At 41.6% G+C, this 18,853-nt stretch overlaps 1 protein-coding gene across 16 annotated transcripts in view; it reads left to right on the top strand.

The window, feature by feature from the left end:
* The window catches only part of TADA2A (transcriptional adaptor 2A), a 75,047-nt gene that overhangs the window by 34,390 nt on the left and 21,804 nt on the right, over positions 1-18,853 (top strand). For all 16 annotated transcript variants that reach the window (XR_010124524.1, XM_063655512.1, XM_054456884.2 and 13 more), the window contains 3 exons: positions 1,220-1,308; positions 3,360-3,432; positions 17,106-17,169. Coding sequence is in view for 15 of the 16 variants with exons in the window: in XM_063655512.1 (XP_063511582.1) it covers positions 1,220-1,308; positions 3,360-3,432; positions 17,106-17,169 (226 nt within the window). In the remaining variant the exon portion in view is untranslated. The remainder of the gene's footprint in view (positions 1-1,219; positions 1,309-3,359; positions 3,433-17,105; positions 17,170-18,853) is intronic.

Genomic DNA, 18,853 nt, shown 5'->3' with positions numbered 1-18,853 from the left:
TTATACATATGAGTTGCTTAGAGAATACAGTATTTGACTCATTATTATTAATTGCTCGGTGTCTAGCCCAAGAATCAGTTTGTTATTTTTGTTCACTTGGTTGTGTCAGTGATAGCGAACTTTTTAATCTCATGTGCATGTGGGACCAGTGGGTCTCTTAATAAAATATAAACAAAAACATGATGAATTATAAATGACCATCTTTCCTGAATGACTCCCAGGGCACAAGTAATGAGATATGAATGTTTTCCCTTCCCTTTTCTCTTTCCTCATACTCTCTAGAAACAGTTTTATAGCTGACTAACTTAAAGGCTGGTAATATCTCTTTTTTTTTTTTTTTTTTTTTTGGAGACAGAGTCTCGCTCTGTCTCCCAGGCTGGAGTGCAGTGGCATAACCTCGGCTCACTGCAACCTCCACCTCCAGGGTTCAAACGATTCTCGTTCCTCAGCCTCCTGAGTAGCTGGTACCACAGGTGTGTGCCACCACACCTGGCTAATTTTTTGTATTTTTAGTAGAGACGAGGTTTTGCTCTGTTGGCGAGGCTGGTCTCGAACTCCTGACTTTAGATGATCTGCCCGCCTCGGCCTCCCAAAGTGCTGGGATTACAGGTGTGAGCCACCGTGCCTGGTTGATACCTCCTATTTGGATAGCACTTTGATGTTAGCACTTTGTTCTCAAATTCATTAGACCATTTGTTTCCTAACAGCAACCCAGTGAGATAGGCAGAGCAAGTGCTTTTGTTTTACATTCGAGAAGACTGATGCAGAAAGTTTAGTTTGTGCAGGGTCATGGGATTAGTGTGTGTTGGAGCTAGGACTTAATTCCAGCTAACTTCCAATTCCAGTGTTTGTTTTTTCCCGTCTTTTTTTTTTTTTGCCTCTCAGTTGGATGAATTTTGTAAATTGAGGTTCATCCTAAGGGGTAAGGGAGCCGAAGCCAACGGTAAATATTTAGGTTCTGTAATATTAAAAGAAAAAAGTCATGATTTCCTTTCATTTTAGGAAAGCAGAAATCAGAAGAAATTTCCCCATATTTACTTAAAGGATTGCCTGAGTCTTGGTTTTTCTTTTTAAAAAACCTGTTTTCATAATACTTTATCTTTTTCACATTTCCTTTTATAAAAACCATTTTAAATATTATTTATTCTTGGACTATTATGTCATTTTTTTCATGCCAATATTGTATTAGTTAACTCAGAAACCTTCTAAATTCTTCCAGCTACAGATGACCCTCCCCGACCTACCTTTGACTCCTTGCTTTCTCGGGACATGGCCGGGTACATGCCAGCTCGAGCAGATTTCATTGAGGTAGGATAAATGTGTTTTTAGCACAAAGTAGGAAAAATTTGTTTTTGTTTCTCATGAGCTTTCTGTCTCACCCATAGATTCCGTACCACTAAAAGGAGATTTTTCAAGGCACTATAATTTGTAAGACCTTTAGGCAGCCACATTTTCTTACATTTGAGTGCCTTTTCTCATTTGTAAACATTTTCACATATGGAACAGTAAAAATTCTTTAAACAAACAGCCTATTTCTGGCCAGGCACAGTGGCTTACACCTGTAATCCCAGCACTTTGGGAGCTGAGAATGGAGGATCGCTTGAGTCCAGGTGTTTGAGACTAGCCTGGGCAACATAGTGGGACCCTGTCTCTATAAAAGATAAAAAATTAGCTGGGTGTGGTGGTGCATGCCTGTAGTCCCAACTACTTGGGAGGCTGATATGGGAAGATCACTTGAGCCTGGGAGGTTAAGGCTGCAGTGAGTGGTGATCATTCCACTAAACTGCACCCTAGACAACAGAGTGAGACCCTGTCTCCAAAAAACAAAAAAACCCCAGAAAACCCATATCTTAAGTTGCATCAGTGCTGGCTTCCACTTCCTTAGGTATGAAATTCCTGTAGTCTGGTTCTTTTTTTTTTTTTTTTGAGACAGTGTTTTTGCTCTTGTTGCCCAGGCTGGAGTGCAATGGCATGGTCTCGGCCCATTGCAACCTCCACTTCCTGGGTTCAAGCGATTCTCCTGTCTCAGCCTCCCAAGTAGCTGAGACTACAGGTGCCTGCCACCATGCCCGGCTAATTTTTGTATTTTTAGTAGAGATAGGGTTTCACCATGTTGGCCAGGCTGGTCTCAAACTCCTGACCTCAGGCAATCCGCCAGCCTTGGCCTCCCAAAGTGCTGGGATTACAGGCGTGAGCCACCGCACCCGACCTGTAGTCTGGTTCTTATTGTACATCTAGGGGCTTTCAAGATAGTACTGTATCAGGGGTTGGCAAACTTATTCTATTAAAGGCCAGATAGTAAATATTTTAGGTTTTGTATGCTGTAAAGTTTTATTGTAACTATACTTTGTCATTATTGTGCTAAAGCAGCATGGGATAATATAAGAACAAATGAATACGCCTGTGTTCCAGTAAAACTTTATGTACACAAACAGACAGTAGGCTGAATAGTAGTTTACTGATTCGTGTACTATATCCACAAGTGTATAAAGAATGATGAATGTGTATAAAAACTGTATGTTCCTTGCTCAGCTATGGAATTAAAAGACATGTGAATGTAGCCACAAGTCTCTTGATTTATCATCTAATTCACAACTTGAAAGATAGTTTGGCCAGATGCGGTAACTTACACCTGTAAATCCCAGCGCTTTGGGAGGCTGAGGCAGGCGGATTGCTTGAGCTCAGGAGTTTGAGACCAGCCTGGGCAACATGATAAAACGCTGTTTCTTCAAAAAAAAAAAAAAAAACCCAAAACCAAAAATTACCTGAGTGTGATGGCACATGCCTGTAGACCCAGCTGCTTGAGAGGCTGAGGCAAGAGGATCACTTGAGCCTGGGGGTTCGAGGCTGCAGTGAGCCAAGATCACACCACTGCACTCCACTCCAGCCTGAGTGACAGAGTGAGACCCTGTTTCCAAAAAAAAAAAAAAAAAAAAAAGGAATGAATTGACTTTATTTATTTATTTCAGAGACAGGATCTTGCTCTGTTTCCCAGGCAGTCTTGAACTCCTGGTCTCAAGTGATTTTTCCACCTAAATCTCCTGAGTAGCTGGGATTATAGGTGCATGCTATTGTGCCCAGCTCAGACTAATTTTAGTTTTTAGAGCAGTATGTTTAGCTTCATTCCTAAACTCATAACTACTCCAATTTTTTGTTGTCACTACTGCTTGTAAGGCTCTTAGATTTTTCCCATGACTTCCTATTACCTGTGCCAGTATTGTGGCCTTTTGCCTTATTTAGACTTTTTAAACAACTGTTTGCTTGTGTTTTTTCTGTTTACTTCTAAAGCATGGCTGCTGTAAAGACATTAATCAAAGCTGATGGGTTTGGGGTGGGGATTTTTTTGTTCCCCTAAACAGGAATTTGACAATTATGCAGAATGGGACTTGAGAGACATTGATTTTGTTGAAGATGACTCGGACATTTTACATGGTAACAGTTTATTTTGTCAAATGTTTATCGAGCGCCAACTGTGTGATGACACTGTCATGGGTGCTAGGAATTGAAGGATGAATAGAACATGTCCCCTGCCCTTATGGAATTCAAAAATCTAGTGGTTAAGTCGCTGAACTTACTCTGTTGTTGGATTTTGACCACAGTGAATAAGACTTGTGATGAGGGTAAAAATATTGATTATATAATTTATATAATAGTAGTAGGAAATATCTGTTGGACTGTGTGATTTAACTTGTATCTGAGGTAAGTCTACACTAAGGTAATTGGTTAAATGGCCCTCACTTGCATTCTTAGAAGGAAGGGAATCAGTTTGAATTCTTGGGACTTCACTAGCAACTGCTAACACTAACTATTTTGTTACCCGAAATTTCCCCTAGCAAGGAAAAAGAATGGAAATTCCTCAAGAGTTTTTAGGCCCAAATGGGGAATTTCTTGTTTCTCAGGACTGTTGAATTTTCAACACTGCTGGATTCTTTTTTATGTTTGTTTTTGAGACGGTGTCTCACTCTGTTGCACAGGCTGGAGTGCAGTGGCGCGATCTCGGCTCACTGCAACTTCTGTATCCCAGGTTCAAGCGATTCTCCTGCCTCAGCCTGCCAAATAACTGGGATTACAGGTGTTTGCCACCATGCCCAGCTAATTTTTGTTTTTCTATTAGAGATGGGGTTTCACCATGTTGGCCAGGCTGGTCTGCAACTCCTAACCTCAAGTGATCTGCCCGCCTCAGCTTCCCAAAGTGCTGGGATTACAGGCGTGAACCGCCACGCCTGCCCCAACACTGCTGAATTCTAATCTTTGATTAGCCCTTTAAGGGTTTATGTTAACTCTTTTCCTAAAACTTAAGTGGTGAATGCCAAAGAGCTGTTAAGAGGAGATAGTTAGACTTTGAGTCCCTTTTTTCCTTCTTTCCATTTTCAGTGAACTACATACTAATATATACTAATACTACATAATACCCAATACTTTTTTTTTTTTTTTAATTTTAGTTCAGAATTGAATATGATGCAGTAGATCAGTAATTCTCTATTGGAATCTGTATTTCCCAAACAGCATCTTGATGATTTCTGTTAAATTTACATCCCAGGCAGGAAAGACAAGTAGAGTATGCTTGTTAAATTATAAATCAAGTTTTCATATTGCATGAACTGGTACACTGTCCCTAGAAGGGGAACTTGATTCTTTTCTCTCCATAGAAGAGCTGCCTGGATATTTATTATACCAGATCTAAGATAAAGAAATAGTCTTCATAAAAATTTTACCTTAAGAAATTTTTCTCTACACATTTCTTGAGCGGTGGGTTTTTTTTTGTTTTTTGTTTTTTTTGGCAAAATTTTATTCCTCCTTTTCTCCCACACAACTTTAAGGAAAGTCAAAGTGACGCAGATTGAACTAAAAGAGGAAAGCTTGAAAGCAAACTACTTTAGCATTAACTAAATCCATTGTATTTGTTCAGTCTTCCATGTCAGTCTCGTCAATCCCAGTGACTCATGTTATCTTTTCTCACCTCTTGTGGTGTTCCCTTTGAAGGTAGTATGCAGACTGCCATTCAGTATTTCTCCTCATACACACCAGCTTTAATTAAAATGGTATTGTTTTCTGGCTTGTATCTTTCTTATAGAACGCCAGACTACTCTGCACAAAAGGGGCAGCTTCATAAATATTCTTTTAGATTCTGCTCAAAAATACCAAATTTTTGGCTGGGCATGGTGGGTCACACCTATAATCCTAGCACTTTGGGAGGCCAAGGCTGGATGATCACTTGAGGCTGGGAGTTCAAGACCAGCCTGGGCAACACAGTGAGACCCTGTCTCTAAAAAAAAACCTTTAAAACAAATTTTTAAAATATTATTATAGTTTTTCCTCCTCCTCCTCCCTGCTTTTTATTTTTACTTATATATTTATTTTTTACAGAATTTTAAAGTCAACATCTATAATGTTAATAATGGCTCAACTTGGTGAATCACTTCTCTAGAGCCTAATCCAAGGTCTTCATTTGTACTTCTCAACATTATTAAGAAAACTGTAGTAATGGTTGGTATTTAATTTCATTCTTCATTCTTCATGGGAGCAGGACTTGCAGTTCCTTCTGGTTCACTTGGGGTCCTTTTTGTAATTAAGTGGGGATAAAAAGAAACAGAAGCAATTGATTGATCAGCAATTTATAGTTCAGTTAGCTTTTCAAACCCATAACATACTTTAGGTATTTGTACTCTCCCTGAAGTTTCTATAGCCCTGTAAATTATTGATTTTCATTTGAGCTATAACTGGAATTTATGTTATTAATCTTTATACATAGTAGCTTTAACACAACATAAATAATAATTCTTTCCCTCTGCCCCATAGTAAACTGTAAGATGTTTAGATGAGTGCTTTTATTTTTTATTTTTTTTGTGTGACAGACTCTCACTCTGTCACCCAGGCTGGAGCGCAGTAGTGTGATCTTGGCTCACTGCAACTTTTGCCTCCCAGGCTCAAGTGATTCTCGTGCCTTAGCCTCTGGCATAGCTGGGATTAATGCCACCATGCCCAGCTAATTTTTATATTTTTAGTAGAGACAGGGTTTCGCCATGTTTGCAAGGCTGGTCTCAAACTCTTGGCCTCAACTAATCTGCCCACCTCTGCCTCCCAAAGTGCTGGGATTACAGGGGTGAGCCACCGCGTCTGACCCTAAATGAATGCTTTTAAAAAGATAACACTTCAGATTTGGGTATGGTTGGCTCACACCTGTAATCCTAACACTTTGGGAGGCCAAAGTGGGAGGATTTCTTGAGCCCAGGAGTTCAAAGTCAGCCTAGACAATAAAGTGAGACCCCCACCTCTAAAAAATAAAAAAGATGATAACATTTTAAAGAAGCTTGTCAGCACTACAGACCAAAGGAATGACTTGCTCATGCCACAGAGAGGTATTTTGTTTACAGCTCTGAGTCCTTACAGTAGCTCCTGTGGCAGCATGACCATGTCCAGGGGCATATTGTCCCTGAGCTGTCACTCGCCGAACACTCAGTGAAGTGCACTAGGAGGCCGTGGAAAGTCAGGAAGGAATGAAAAGGGGCTTTATAAGCACACCTGGAACAGAGAGAGGGGCATAGATTTTGTGGAAATCAGGACACTGATTCAGCCTCTGGCTTGCTTCTGAGTCACGGTATAATCATGAGTAAGTCCTTGGAATCTTGCTTGCTGTTTCTTTGTGTCCTCTGCCATTAAAGAATATGTGACACTGATTAGTCAGAGTGTAAATGTCTCTAATGAAACATGGTACATAATTCAGATTTGTGTTATTATCATTCCATTATACCATTATGCTCTTAATGTTACTGAGCATTAACAACATTATTTTTATGGTTCCTCATTTAGAACTACTGGAAGGTTGCAGACTGTTTGGCTGGGTTTTGTATTTAGAACCTATCCAGAATATTGGCTGATGCCACCAAGACCTTTTCCTCACCCACACAAAGATTTTTGCCTTGAATCATGGAATTTGTTTAATAAATTTGGTTTGCGTGGTTCATTATAGAGACCTGGGACACAATGGAGGGATAATTGTATTGCAACCATACCAGAAGGCTTTCAGAATGTATTTCAAATATATACTGCAAGTGAAGCAGTATCCAAGGAAAAATAAGGAAGTTTCGTGATTCCTAATTGGTACTTACTCATATTTTATTGAAATAAGCAGAAATGTTTGGTTCAGAAAGAGAGATAAAGAAGACTCATATCTTAGAACTGTCTTGTCTCATGTATGTTGTGAGATCTCAGTGCACATGCTTAGTGTAGTTCCTTCTTGCTGCCGTCTCTTTCCCCATCTCCTTTCATTCGTAAAAATTCTTCCTAAATTTTTAGAGTACTCTTTCCCTGAGTTTCTCAGGATCCTAAAGTCCTGGTTGTAGTGTCTTCTAAGTCATTGTTGCCCCATAACCGAGGCAAGCAAGAGATATGATGAGCTCCTCCTATATGTTGGGTCTGTGTTTCCAATACTTCTCAGGGTTGCACCTTAGTACAGTTCACAATTTCTTTTCCCTCTGTCTGGAAAGGTAATTTTAGAAAGTTTTCTCTTCTAGGTGTGGATCTGTGGACCCCTTCACCTCCCACTGTATTTTTCAAATTGTATTTCTTTGGCACATATTATTAGCCTTTAAATCCTTTAACAATTAGTAGAGCAGAGGTCCAGCCTGGTCTCTGTATATTCACCTACTGGCAGTTCCTTTCACTTTATAGTGATTTCACTGTTTTTTTTTTTTTTTTGACATGGAGTCTCGCTGTATCGCCCAGGCTGGAGTGCAGTGGCGCAATCTTGGCTCACTGCAAGCTCCGCCTCCCGGGTTCACGCCATTCTCCTGCCTCAGCCTCCCGAGTAGCTGGGACTACAGGCGCCCACCACCACACCTGGCTAATTTTTTGTATTTTTTAGTAGAGACAGGGTTTCACCGTGTTAGCCAGGATGGTCTCGATCTCCTGACCTCGTGGTCCGCCCGCCTCGGCCTCCCAAAGTGCTGGGATTACAGGCGTGAGCCACCGCGCCTGGCCTGATTTCACTGTTTTATACATAGGATATTTTAGACATGAATACTATCAGTAATAATTGCTAATACATATAGCATTTACTATTAGTTACCATTCTAAGCCCTTCATATATATTAAATCATTTAATCCTCAAAACCTTATGAGTTGCATATTATTATTATCCTCATTTTTGTGGATGAGGACATTGAAGCATAGAAAGGTTAAATAACTTGCCTGAGATCATACAGCCAGCAAGAGGTAGAGTCATCCCCAAGTCTGTGTTCTTAATACTGTACAATACTTAACTGTCTTTACAATCTTGATTTTTTTTTTTTTTTTTTTTTTGAGACAGGGTCACGCCCCGTTGCCCATGCTGGAGTGCAGTGGCACAATCATGGCTCACTGCAGCCTCAACCTCCTGGGCTCAAACTATCCTCCCACCTCAGCCACCTGAGTAGCTGGGACTCCAGGCGTGCACCATCACACCTGGCTAATTTTTAAAATTTTTTTGTAGAGACAGGGTCTCACTATGTTGCCCAGGCTCAACCTTTAATGTTTGTTGGTGTTTCATTTTTGTGAGGTTTCACATTTGTTATCTTCTATAGCTTCAACACATACCTGAAGAATAGATATTTTCCTGTTTTACATTCAGGGAAGCAGACAAAGAAGTTAAGTAATTTGCCTAATCCAGGGGTGTCAATCTTTGGGCTTCCCTGGCCCACATTGGAAGAAGAAGTGTCCTGGGCCACACATAAAATACATTAACGATAGCTGATGAGCTAAGGAATAAAAAGCAAACAAACTCATATGTCTTAAGAAAGTTTACAAATTTGTATTGGACTGCATTCAAAGCCGTCCTGGGCTGCATGTGACTTACGAGCCACAGGTTGGATAAGCTTGGCCTAATGCTTCCTGGTTGCTGACTTTAGCCATTAGATCACATGATCTTCCCTTCACAAAATTATTTGTGTGCATCTTGGCCAAAAGCTTGGGGGAAAATGACTTAAAAAGTGTTGCTTCTAGGGAATACCTGTGTCACAGGTTTCTACTTGTTTGGTTGCAGTAGGGATTTTGATTGGCCTCCCTGCAGTTAAGGCCTCTGAGCTGATTTTCTTGCCAAGCAAGCAGTAAGTGCCTTCTGTCAAGAAAACAGAAACATGTTGTTAGCTATTTTGAACAATGTTAGAAATACATTGCAGTGGGAAGGAGCTGCCTCTGACTTCTGCCCACTTCTTGAAATATTTTAAGGCTAGCCGTTTGGAAACTTTATCATTCTCCAGTGTAATCACAGGGAGACTGTGCTTCCCCCAAAGCTGAGATTTCAGGGGCCTTGTATCAATGGACAAATTACAGGTGATTTTGGTTTGTTTATTTTTAATGATCTCTGGTTCTCTGTTTGCTAGCTTATACGGCAGCTTCCAGCTGCTTTAAGTAGACTGTGAGCAAGTGATTCTCATTCTTGTAGATTCTGCCTTCTCATTTCTGTTCTGCCTGCTGTGCTGTGGTCCTCCCTAGGTTATTCATACAGTTAAGATCTTGTATTCAGTTGCTGCTATCTGAGTATGCTCAGAGATATCTTCAAATATGAATTTTTATGTGGGAGAATTCCAATTCTCCTCCCATTTGCTCCTATGTGTTTCTTTTCTTCCTTTTGTTCTCCAGAGCCAGTTGTACAAGTTTAAACTACTGAAGTGATCAAACTGTAGTACCAATTATCAGCAGTATTTATTTAGAGGCTTTTTTTTTTTTTTTTTTTTAAAGAAACAGAGTCTCATTCTGTTGCCCAGGATGGAATGCAGTGGTACAATCTTCAGCTCACTGTAGCCTTGAATTCCTGGGCTCAAATGATCCTCCCGCCTTAGCCTCGCAAGTAGCTAGGACAACAGGCACACGCCACCACACTTGGCTAATTTATAAAAAAATTTTTTGTAGAGACAGAATCTCAATGTGTTGCCCAAGCTAGTCTCAAAACTCCTAGCATCAAGCAATCCTCCCACCTCAGCCTCCCAAAGTCTGGAATTACAGGTTTTTTTGTTTTTTGGCTTTTGTTTTTGAGACGCCTTCTGTAGCCCAGGTTGGAGTACAGTGGTGCAATCTTAGCTCACCGCAGCCTCTGCCTCCCAGGCTATAGCGATCCTCCCACCTCAGCCTCCCAAGTAGCTGGGACTACAGGCACATACCACCATGTCTGGCTATATTTTTGGTACATTTTTGTAGAGACAGGGTTTCACTATGTTGCCCAGGCTGGTCTCTAACTCCTAAGCTCAAGCCATCTGCCCACCTCAGTTTCTCAAAGTGCTGGGATTACAGGTGTCAGCCACCACGCCCGGCGTTTTTTAAAAATTAAATCACTCCCACACAAATCTCAGAAAACAACATGGCATCAAAAATCGCAGAAATGGGCCTGGCGCAGTGGCTCATTCCTGTAATCCCAGCACTTTGGGAGGCCAAGACGGGCAGATCACCTGAGGTCAGGAGTTTGAGATTAGCCTGGCCAACATGGTGAAACCCCGTCTCTACTAAAAATACAAAAATTAGCCGGACGTGGTGGTGGGCACCTGTAATCCCAGCTACTTGGGAGGCAGGGGCAGGAGAATTGCTTGAGCCAGGGAGACAGAGGTTGCAGTGAGCCAAGACTGTGCTGTTGCACTCCAGCCTGGGCGACAAGAGTGAAACTGTCTCAAAAATAAAAAATAAATCACAAAAATGTTTTGTTAAAATTAGCAGTAATTTTACTGGCTCTTCAAGAGATTTTCTTTCCTATTAAATTCATCTTACTGAGTAGATAAATGAGATAAGGCTTATAAAGATCTTGAAATATGGCCAGGTGCGATGGCTCACACCTGTATTCTCAGCACTTTGGGAGGCCAAGGCGGTGGATCACTTGAGGTCAGGAGTTGCAGACTACCCTGGCCAACGTGGTGAAACCCCGTCTCTACTAAAAATACAAAAATTAGCTGGGTATGGTGGTGTGCACCTGTTATCTCAGTTACTTGGGAGGCTGAGGCAGGAGAATGGCTTGAACCTGGGAGGTGGAGGTTGCAGTGAGCTGAGATCATGCCACTGCACTCCAGCCTGGGAGACAGAGCGAGACTCCCATCTCAAAAAAAAAAAGATCCTGAATATGGTAAGTACTCAGTGTGTTTTAGCTATCATTATTGTATTTGTTTCCCTTTCTGCCTTGAACTGTTGACTTCCTAATCCCTCCTTTCTCTTAAGAGATAGGGTCCACTATGAAACTTGTATTTGGTTATATTGTATGTCAGAGGCACTTCCTATCCTTGTTTCTACCCGCCACTTCTACCACATAGGCTTGTAAAGTGCATCTCCACCAGCATAACATTCTAAAGCCCATCATTCCACAGCAACTGTGTTATTAAACAGTAACAGGTATAGGCATTCTATGATATCTGGACTTTTATATGTAAGAACCCTATAAATCAAGAAATATTTCATTTGTAGGAAGAGTTCTGCTACCTAAAAAAAAAAAGAGTTTGAAAACTATTGCCTTGAATCTTGGACCTGACAGTATTGAATTATTTTTAGTTTGTGGGCAGGATAAGGAAAAGTAAACCAATGTTTAAATATTTGAACTTGTTAGAAATGAACAAAAAGAATCTATGGTAGTTAATTTTTCTTTTTTACCCTAAACTTTTAAAAATACTGCATTTCCTCACCTCTTCAGATTATCCAGATAGGACTTGGGTTATTTTTATCTCAGACCCAAGGGAGAATGACCTGGTTAAAGTACTCCTCGCCATCTCCCAGTGATTGAAGTTACATACACATATATAGGACATCTGCTAGCCCAGCATGTAAGATTTTGGTATTGAACTTTCCAGTCTAAGAATATCCTTCAGATGAGAACATGTAGAGAGAGAGAAAAAAAAGAAAAAGAGAGTATCTTAAGGGCAGGTAGCAGTGAGATGCACAGTAATGAGTCAGTATGTGGTATCAGAATTTATCTCTATTATCAGGGTTATTAACAGTGCATCAGCATTGTACATTGCTCAATTTTTGTTTGCTTTCATGTAATAAAAGAAATTGTTGATTCTAATGAGCCATTGTATTCTGTTCTTTTACTTGATTGGTCCCACTTTTTTTCTACCCTAACATATACTTCCAGCAGAAGTGTGGCTTCCAGTTGTTCCATGGAGGCACCTTCAGGGACTACTTCTGGGAAAGGCAGCTGGAGCTAGAACAGGCAGAAGGGGTTCAGCTAGAGCAGATCTGACTTATCTGTTCCAAATAAGATTTTATTTGAACATACAGTTTAAAACTTACTGTAGTAGAACATGTAAATAATGTGTTGACTCATTGCCCTCATTGGCTAAACTGGAACTTGGATCTCACATTGTTTGGATGAGGAATGAGATTGTATTACTCTTCAGAGTTAATCAGCATTCCAGAGGCTCTAGGCTCTATTTTGGATTGAAGCTTACTACCTTGAAATAACTGATTCTTTTTTTTTTTTTTTTTTTTTTTTTGAGACAGAGTTTTACTCTTGTTGCCCAGGGTGGAGTGCAGTGGTGTGATCTCGGCTCACTGCAACCTCTGCCTTCCGGGTTCAAGAGATTCTTCTGCCTCAGCCTCCTGAGTAGCTGGGATTACAGGTGTCCGCTACCACACCCAGCTAATTTTTTGTATTTTTTAGTAGAGACAGGGTTTCGCTATGTTGGCCAGGCTGGTCTTGAACTCCTTCATCTCAGGTGATCCACCCGCCTTGGCCTCCCAAAGTGCTGGGATTACAGGCGTGAGCCACCGTGCCTGGCTGAAAGAACTGATTCTAATACGTAGCCAAATTCTTTGTTACAAAGGTTGGTATGTTATTAGAAATTACCTAACATTGAGCCTCTGGAGCTTCTGCCCTGAAAGTTGAGCTATGCAGTTTCAGCAGGTACAAGATCTACCTCAGACACAAGAGGCGCTATGCCAGGACCAATGGGAAGGTTTTCCAGTTCCTTAGTGCAAAATGTGAGGACATTCTTTTCTTTTTTTTTTTTGGAGTCTTGCTCTGTTGCCCAGGATGGAGTGCAGTGACATGATCTCGGCTCACTGCCATCTCTGCCTCCCGGGTTCAAGCAATTCTCTGCCTCAGCCTCCTGAGTAGGTGGGATTACAGGTGCCTGCCACCTCATCCGTCTAATTTTTGTATTTTTAGTAGAGATGGAGTTTCACCGTCTTGGCCAGGCTGGTCTTGAACTCCTGACCTCATGATCCACCTGCCTCGGCTTCCCAAAGTGCTGGGATTACGGGCGTGAGCCACTGTGCCTGGCCAAGGGCATTCCTTTCTAAGGAATCCTCAGCAGATAAACTGGTCCTCTACAGAAGAAAGCATAAAAAAGGGACACTTGGAAGAAATTCAAAAGAAAAGAACCTGCTGAGCAGTCAAATTCGAGAAGTCAAATTACTGGTGCATCTTTTGCACCAGTGGCCAAGAGGAATGAGAAACATGAAGTTAAAAAGGCTCAATGAAAACAAGCTAGCAGGGCTGCTAAGGAAGCAAAAAAGGCTAAGCTAGCATCTAAAAAGACCGCAATGGCTGCTGCTAAGGCAGCATCTACACAAAAGATGGTGAAGCCTGTGAAAGTGTCAGCTCCCCGAGTTGGTTCAAAACACCAAGTTGGCAGATGAGATTCTTAAAGATTGGACTGTAAAAAAATATAAATTATATTACCTAACATTTGAATAACGTATTTTAGTTTTTCAGAGGACACGTGGCAGGTTATATTGTGCTATAGAGCCTCTTCCACAAATACATTCAGTAATTAAAACAAAAACCACCAAACTCTCAACTTACACAAAGCTTAATTGATAACTTATTAAGAAAACTTCAGATTCTATTGCAATCATTCAGTCTCAAGGTGCTTTCAGGATGAGAAGAAAGGTTTAATGTAGCATAGTGGCAAGTTTTGCATTACTCATATTTTCTTCTAGCGTTGTTACTATCCGGCATTCATTTCTTAACCCTAGAGGTCTTCTGGTTATAAACAAAAAAAAAACCCGTGGGAGTTTTTTGCTTCTGAAGTTTTTTTTTTTTTGAGACGGAGTCTCACTCTGTCACCCAGGCTGGAGTGCAGTGGCGTGATCTCGGTTCACTGCCAGCTCTGCCTCCTGGGTTCAGGCCATTCTGCTGCCTCAGCCTCCTGAGTAGCTGGAACTACAGGCGCCTGCCACCGTGCCAGGCTAATTTTTTGTATTTTTAGTAGAGATGGGGTTTCACCATGTTAGCCAGGATGGTCTCGAGCTCCTGACCTCGTGACCCACCCGCGTCAGCCTCCCAAAGTGCTGGGATCACAGGCATGAGCCACTGCGCCTGGCCGCTTATGAGGTGTTTTTAAAATACACATTTCATTTTCAATTAAGGCAGATTTAGAATATAGCATGAACACAGAGAAACATTTAGACAATTTCAGTATTTTTCCTACTTAATACTCTGGAACTAGACTGCTTGGGTTTGGATCCCTGCTCTGTACTTAACAGCTGTGTGATCTTGGGCCATTTGTTTTGTATGCATGATGTATAGGGTATATGCGGGAGTGATAGGAAACAAGAATGGGGCCGGGTGCAGTAGCTCACGCCTGTAATTCCAGCACTTCGGGAGGCCGAAGTGGGTGGATTACTTGAGGTCAGGAGTTCAAGACTAGCCTGGCCAATATGGTGAAACCCTGTCTCTACTAAAAATACAAAAATTAGCCAGGCATGTTGGTGCACACCTGTAATCCCAGCTACTTGGGAGGCTGAGGCAGGAGAGAATCCCTTGAACCCAGGAGGCAGAGGTTGCAGTGAGCCAAGCGCCCCTGCACTCCAGCCTGGGCAACAGAGCGAGACTCCGTCTCAAAAAAAGAAATGAGTGGAAAGGTAGGCATAATCAAGACAGTAAATAGTCTCGTGTAACATGCAAGAGTTTGAACTGTATGTGGATGGGAAGCCACTGAAGAATTATAAGCAAGGGAATTACACCATTATATTGTGCTTTAAAATATTTCTCAAATACCATTTGGAAGGGGTGAGTTAGAGTAAGGCAAGAATGGAGTCAATAAGTGAGTAATGATGCCTCTCCTACAAGATAGCATGAAGATGACAGGAGAGACAAGATGCCTGAGCTAGGGAATAGGATTAGGGATGAAGGAATGAATTTGAGAGATGTAAGTGTTAAGTGCCGTGTGGCTAAGACTCATCAACTATGGAGGAGAAGGAGGGAGAATCCAGATTGAGTTCTGTCTTGGACAGCTATCTTTACTGTGATACAGTTATCCCACATAGGAGTTTTAGAGGATAGGAAAGGGGTAGAATATAAGTTTGCAACTGAAGGGCATGTGAGTAAATTATATGCAGTAGGAACTGGAGTTTAAAATGGATATCAAGTTTGAAATTATGCATTTTGATGGTAATTGGACCCATAGATGTAGAGGAATTTATAGGACTAAGATGAGGGGTCAAAAGAAATTAGAACAGAACCTTTGGAACTCTGAAGATGGAAAGAGTGGCTAGGGAAAGAAAGAACCAGAACTATTACACTGATTAAAACTTTAACTATTTACAGCCTCTTTCCTCCTTATTCCCTGTGTCTTTAACATGAGACTGAAGCCAGGAAAGGATTGGGTCCCAGGAAATCAAGCAGGGCTTTTACACTGGTTAGGGTACTTGATGGAACTTTTCACTACAGAATGCAAAACTCTACACTCTAAACAGTTGCTGCTCCCCAGCTGAAAACTCCTACTCTGGGAAAACGTCTACACTGTACCTTTATTCACGTTAGTCTTGCCTTGACATTGTCTCTTTCTTCTGTGCAGTTATGACCACGATCAATATTCATTCTTTTTTTTTTTTTTTGAGACGGAGTCTTGCAGCAACGCCCCGGCTGGAATGTAGTGGCGCCATCTCGGCTCACTGCAACCTCTGCTTCCCAGGTTCAAGCAATTGTCCTGCCTCAGCCTCCCAAGTAGCCAGGACTGCAGGCACTTGCCACCACGCCCAGCCAATATTTGTATTTTTAGTAAAGACAGGGTTTCACTATATCGGCCAGGCTGATCTTGAACTCCTGACCTCAAGTGATCCATCCACTTCAGTCTTACAAAGTGCTGGGATTACAGGTGTGAGCCACTGTGCCCAACCAACATTAATTCTTTTTTTTTTTTGAGGCGAGTCTCACTCTGTTGCCCCAGGCTGGAGTGTAGTGGCATGATCTCGGCTCACTGCAACCTCACCTCCTGGCTTTGAGCGATTCTCCCACCTCAGCCTCCCGAGTAGCTGGGATTACAAGGTAACTGCTATCATGCCTGGCTAATTTTTGTATTTTTATAGAGATGGGGTTTCACCATGTTGGCCCGGCTGGTCTTGAACTCCTGACCTCAGGTGATTCGCCTGTCTCAGCCTCCCAAAGTGCTGGGATTACAGGTGTGAACCACCACGTCCAGCCCAATATTCATTCTTATGAGTACTCTGATGCAATTTCTAGCCCATGTATTACCAAAGATCAGATATTCACTATATATAGTAATAGATACATAACCATGTCCAAAAAAGGTATTTAATAGAAAGGAGAATTTTTTTAACTTTTATTTTAAATTCAGGGGTACATATGCAGGTATATTGCGTAGGTAAACTTGTGTCATAGGGTTTGTTATACAGATTATTGCATCATCCAGGTATTAAGCCTAGTACCCATTAGTGATTTTTCCTGATCCTCTCCCTCCTCCCACCCTCCACCGTCTGATAGGCCCTAGTGTGTGTTGTTCCCCTCTGTGTGTCCATGTGTTCTCATCATTTAGCTCCCGCTTATAAGTGAGAACATGTGGTATTTGGTTTTCTGTTCCTGTGTTAGTTTGCTAAGGATAATGGCCTCTAGCTCCATTCATGTCCTGGCAAAGGACATGATCTTATTCATTTTTCTGACTGCAGAAAGCAGAAATTATAATCTGAGTAATGCCATAAGATATATAAATAGGGGAAAAATAACTTACTGATAGAGAAATTCATTATGCTGGAATATTTTTATGTTTTCTAGACTAGCGATTGTGGAGTAATTAGCAATATGAGGTTCAAAGTTTGGGTAAAAGATTTCTTTTTGTCTTGGTTTTATTTATTTATATTATATTATATATATATGATGTGTATATATAGTATATGTATGAATTTATTTGTAGCTCTGAAGATGGCTGTGGTAGATATCTATCATTCCAGGTTAAAGGAGAGACAAAGACGAAAAAAGTAAGTATAAAAAACCATCCTGGCCTCCTTTCAGCTTTGGATTATTGTTTTGTGTCTGTGTGTCTGTCTGTGTGTCTGTGTGTCTGTCTGTGAGAGAGACAAGGTCTCACTCTGTTGCCCAGGCTGGAGAGCAGCGGCACAATCATGGCTCACTGCAGCCTCAACCTCTCAGGCTCAATCGATTCTCCCACCTCAGCCTCCTGAGCATGTGGGACTACAGCAGTGCGCCACCATGCCTGGCTAATTTTTTGTATTTTTTGTAGATACGGGGTTTTGCTATGTTGGCCAGGCTGGTCTCAAACTCCTGGACTTAAGTGATCCTCCCTCCTCAGCTCCCAAAGTGTTAGGATTGCAGGCATGAGCCACTGTGCCTGGCCTCAGCTTTGAGTGATTGACCACATATAGTCCATGAGAGAATGCTCCACTTGTGACTCATCTTTTGACCTTGGAGAAGACTCTTACCCTCCTTAGACCTCAATTTTTCCTTCTCTCAATTGAGGATAGTAATTCCTGTGTTATTTTTATATCCTCTGTCCTTATCCTTTATTGATGTTATGATGAACAATGAATGATATGGGTACACTGTTTTAAGCTCTTTGAAGTAAAAGAACAAGATAAAATAAAGGCATCAAGACATTATTGTTACACTTTTTTTTTTTTTAATATTTGTGAATCATTCTTTGCTTTTCTCTCTTTTTTTTTTTTGAGATGGAGTCTTGTTCTGTCACCCAGGCTGGAGTGCAGTGGCGTGATCTCAGCTCACTGCAAGCTCTGCCTCCTGGGTTCATGTGATTCTCCTGCCTCAGCCTCCCAGGTGGCTGGGACTATAGGTGTGCACCACCACGCCTGGCTAATTTGCATTTTTAATAGAGATGAAGTTTTGCCATGTTGTCCAGGCTGGTCTCGAACTCCCCACCTTAAGTGATCCATCCCCCTCTGCCTCCCAAAGTGCTGGGATTACAGGCATGAGCCACTGTGTTCAACCTTTTTTTTTGTTAAATAAGAGACAGTCTCACACTTACTCTGTCACCCAGGCTGGAGTGCAGTGGCACTATCATGGCTCACTGCAGTCTCCAACGCCTGGGCTCAAACAATTCTCCCACCTCAGCCTCCCAAGTAGTTAGGACTACAGGTGCACACCACCACACTTTGCTAATTTTAAAACCTTTTTTCTTTTTTTAGGCCGGGCGCGGTGGCTCACACCTGTAATCCCAGCACTTTGGGAGGCCGAGGCTGATGGATCACCTGAGGTCAGGAGTTCAAGACCAGCCTGGCCAACATGGTGAAACCCTGTCTCTACTAAAAATACAAAAATTAGCTGGGGGTGGTGGTGCATGCCTGCAGTCCAAGCTACTCGGGAGGCTGAGGCAGGAGAATTGCTTGAACCTGGGAGGCGGAGGTTGCAGTGAGCCAAGATCACACCACTGCACTCCAGCCTGGGCGACAGGGTGAGACCCTGTCTCAAAAAAGAAAAAAAACCTTTTTTTTTTTTTTTTTTTTTTTGAGATGGGGTCTCACAATGTTGCCTGGGCTGGTCCTGAACTCCTAGACTCAAGGCATCCTACTGCCTTGGCCTCCCAGAGTGCTGGAATTAGAGGTGTGAGCCACTGCACTTGGCCTGTTAGGCTTTTTTATTTTATTTTTATTTTTTATTTTATTATTATTTTTTATTTTATTATTATTA

The sequence above is a fragment of the Pongo pygmaeus genome, chromosome 19 (assembly GCF_028885625.2).
Source record: "Pongo pygmaeus isolate AG05252 chromosome 19, NHGRI_mPonPyg2-v2.0_pri, whole genome shotgun sequence".
Classification (NCBI taxonomy): domain Eukaryota; kingdom Metazoa; phylum Chordata; class Mammalia; order Primates; family Hominidae; genus Pongo; species Pongo pygmaeus.
The sequence above is the reverse complement of the archived record's forward strand: the minus strand, read 5'-3'. Positions and strand labels throughout refer to the sequence as shown.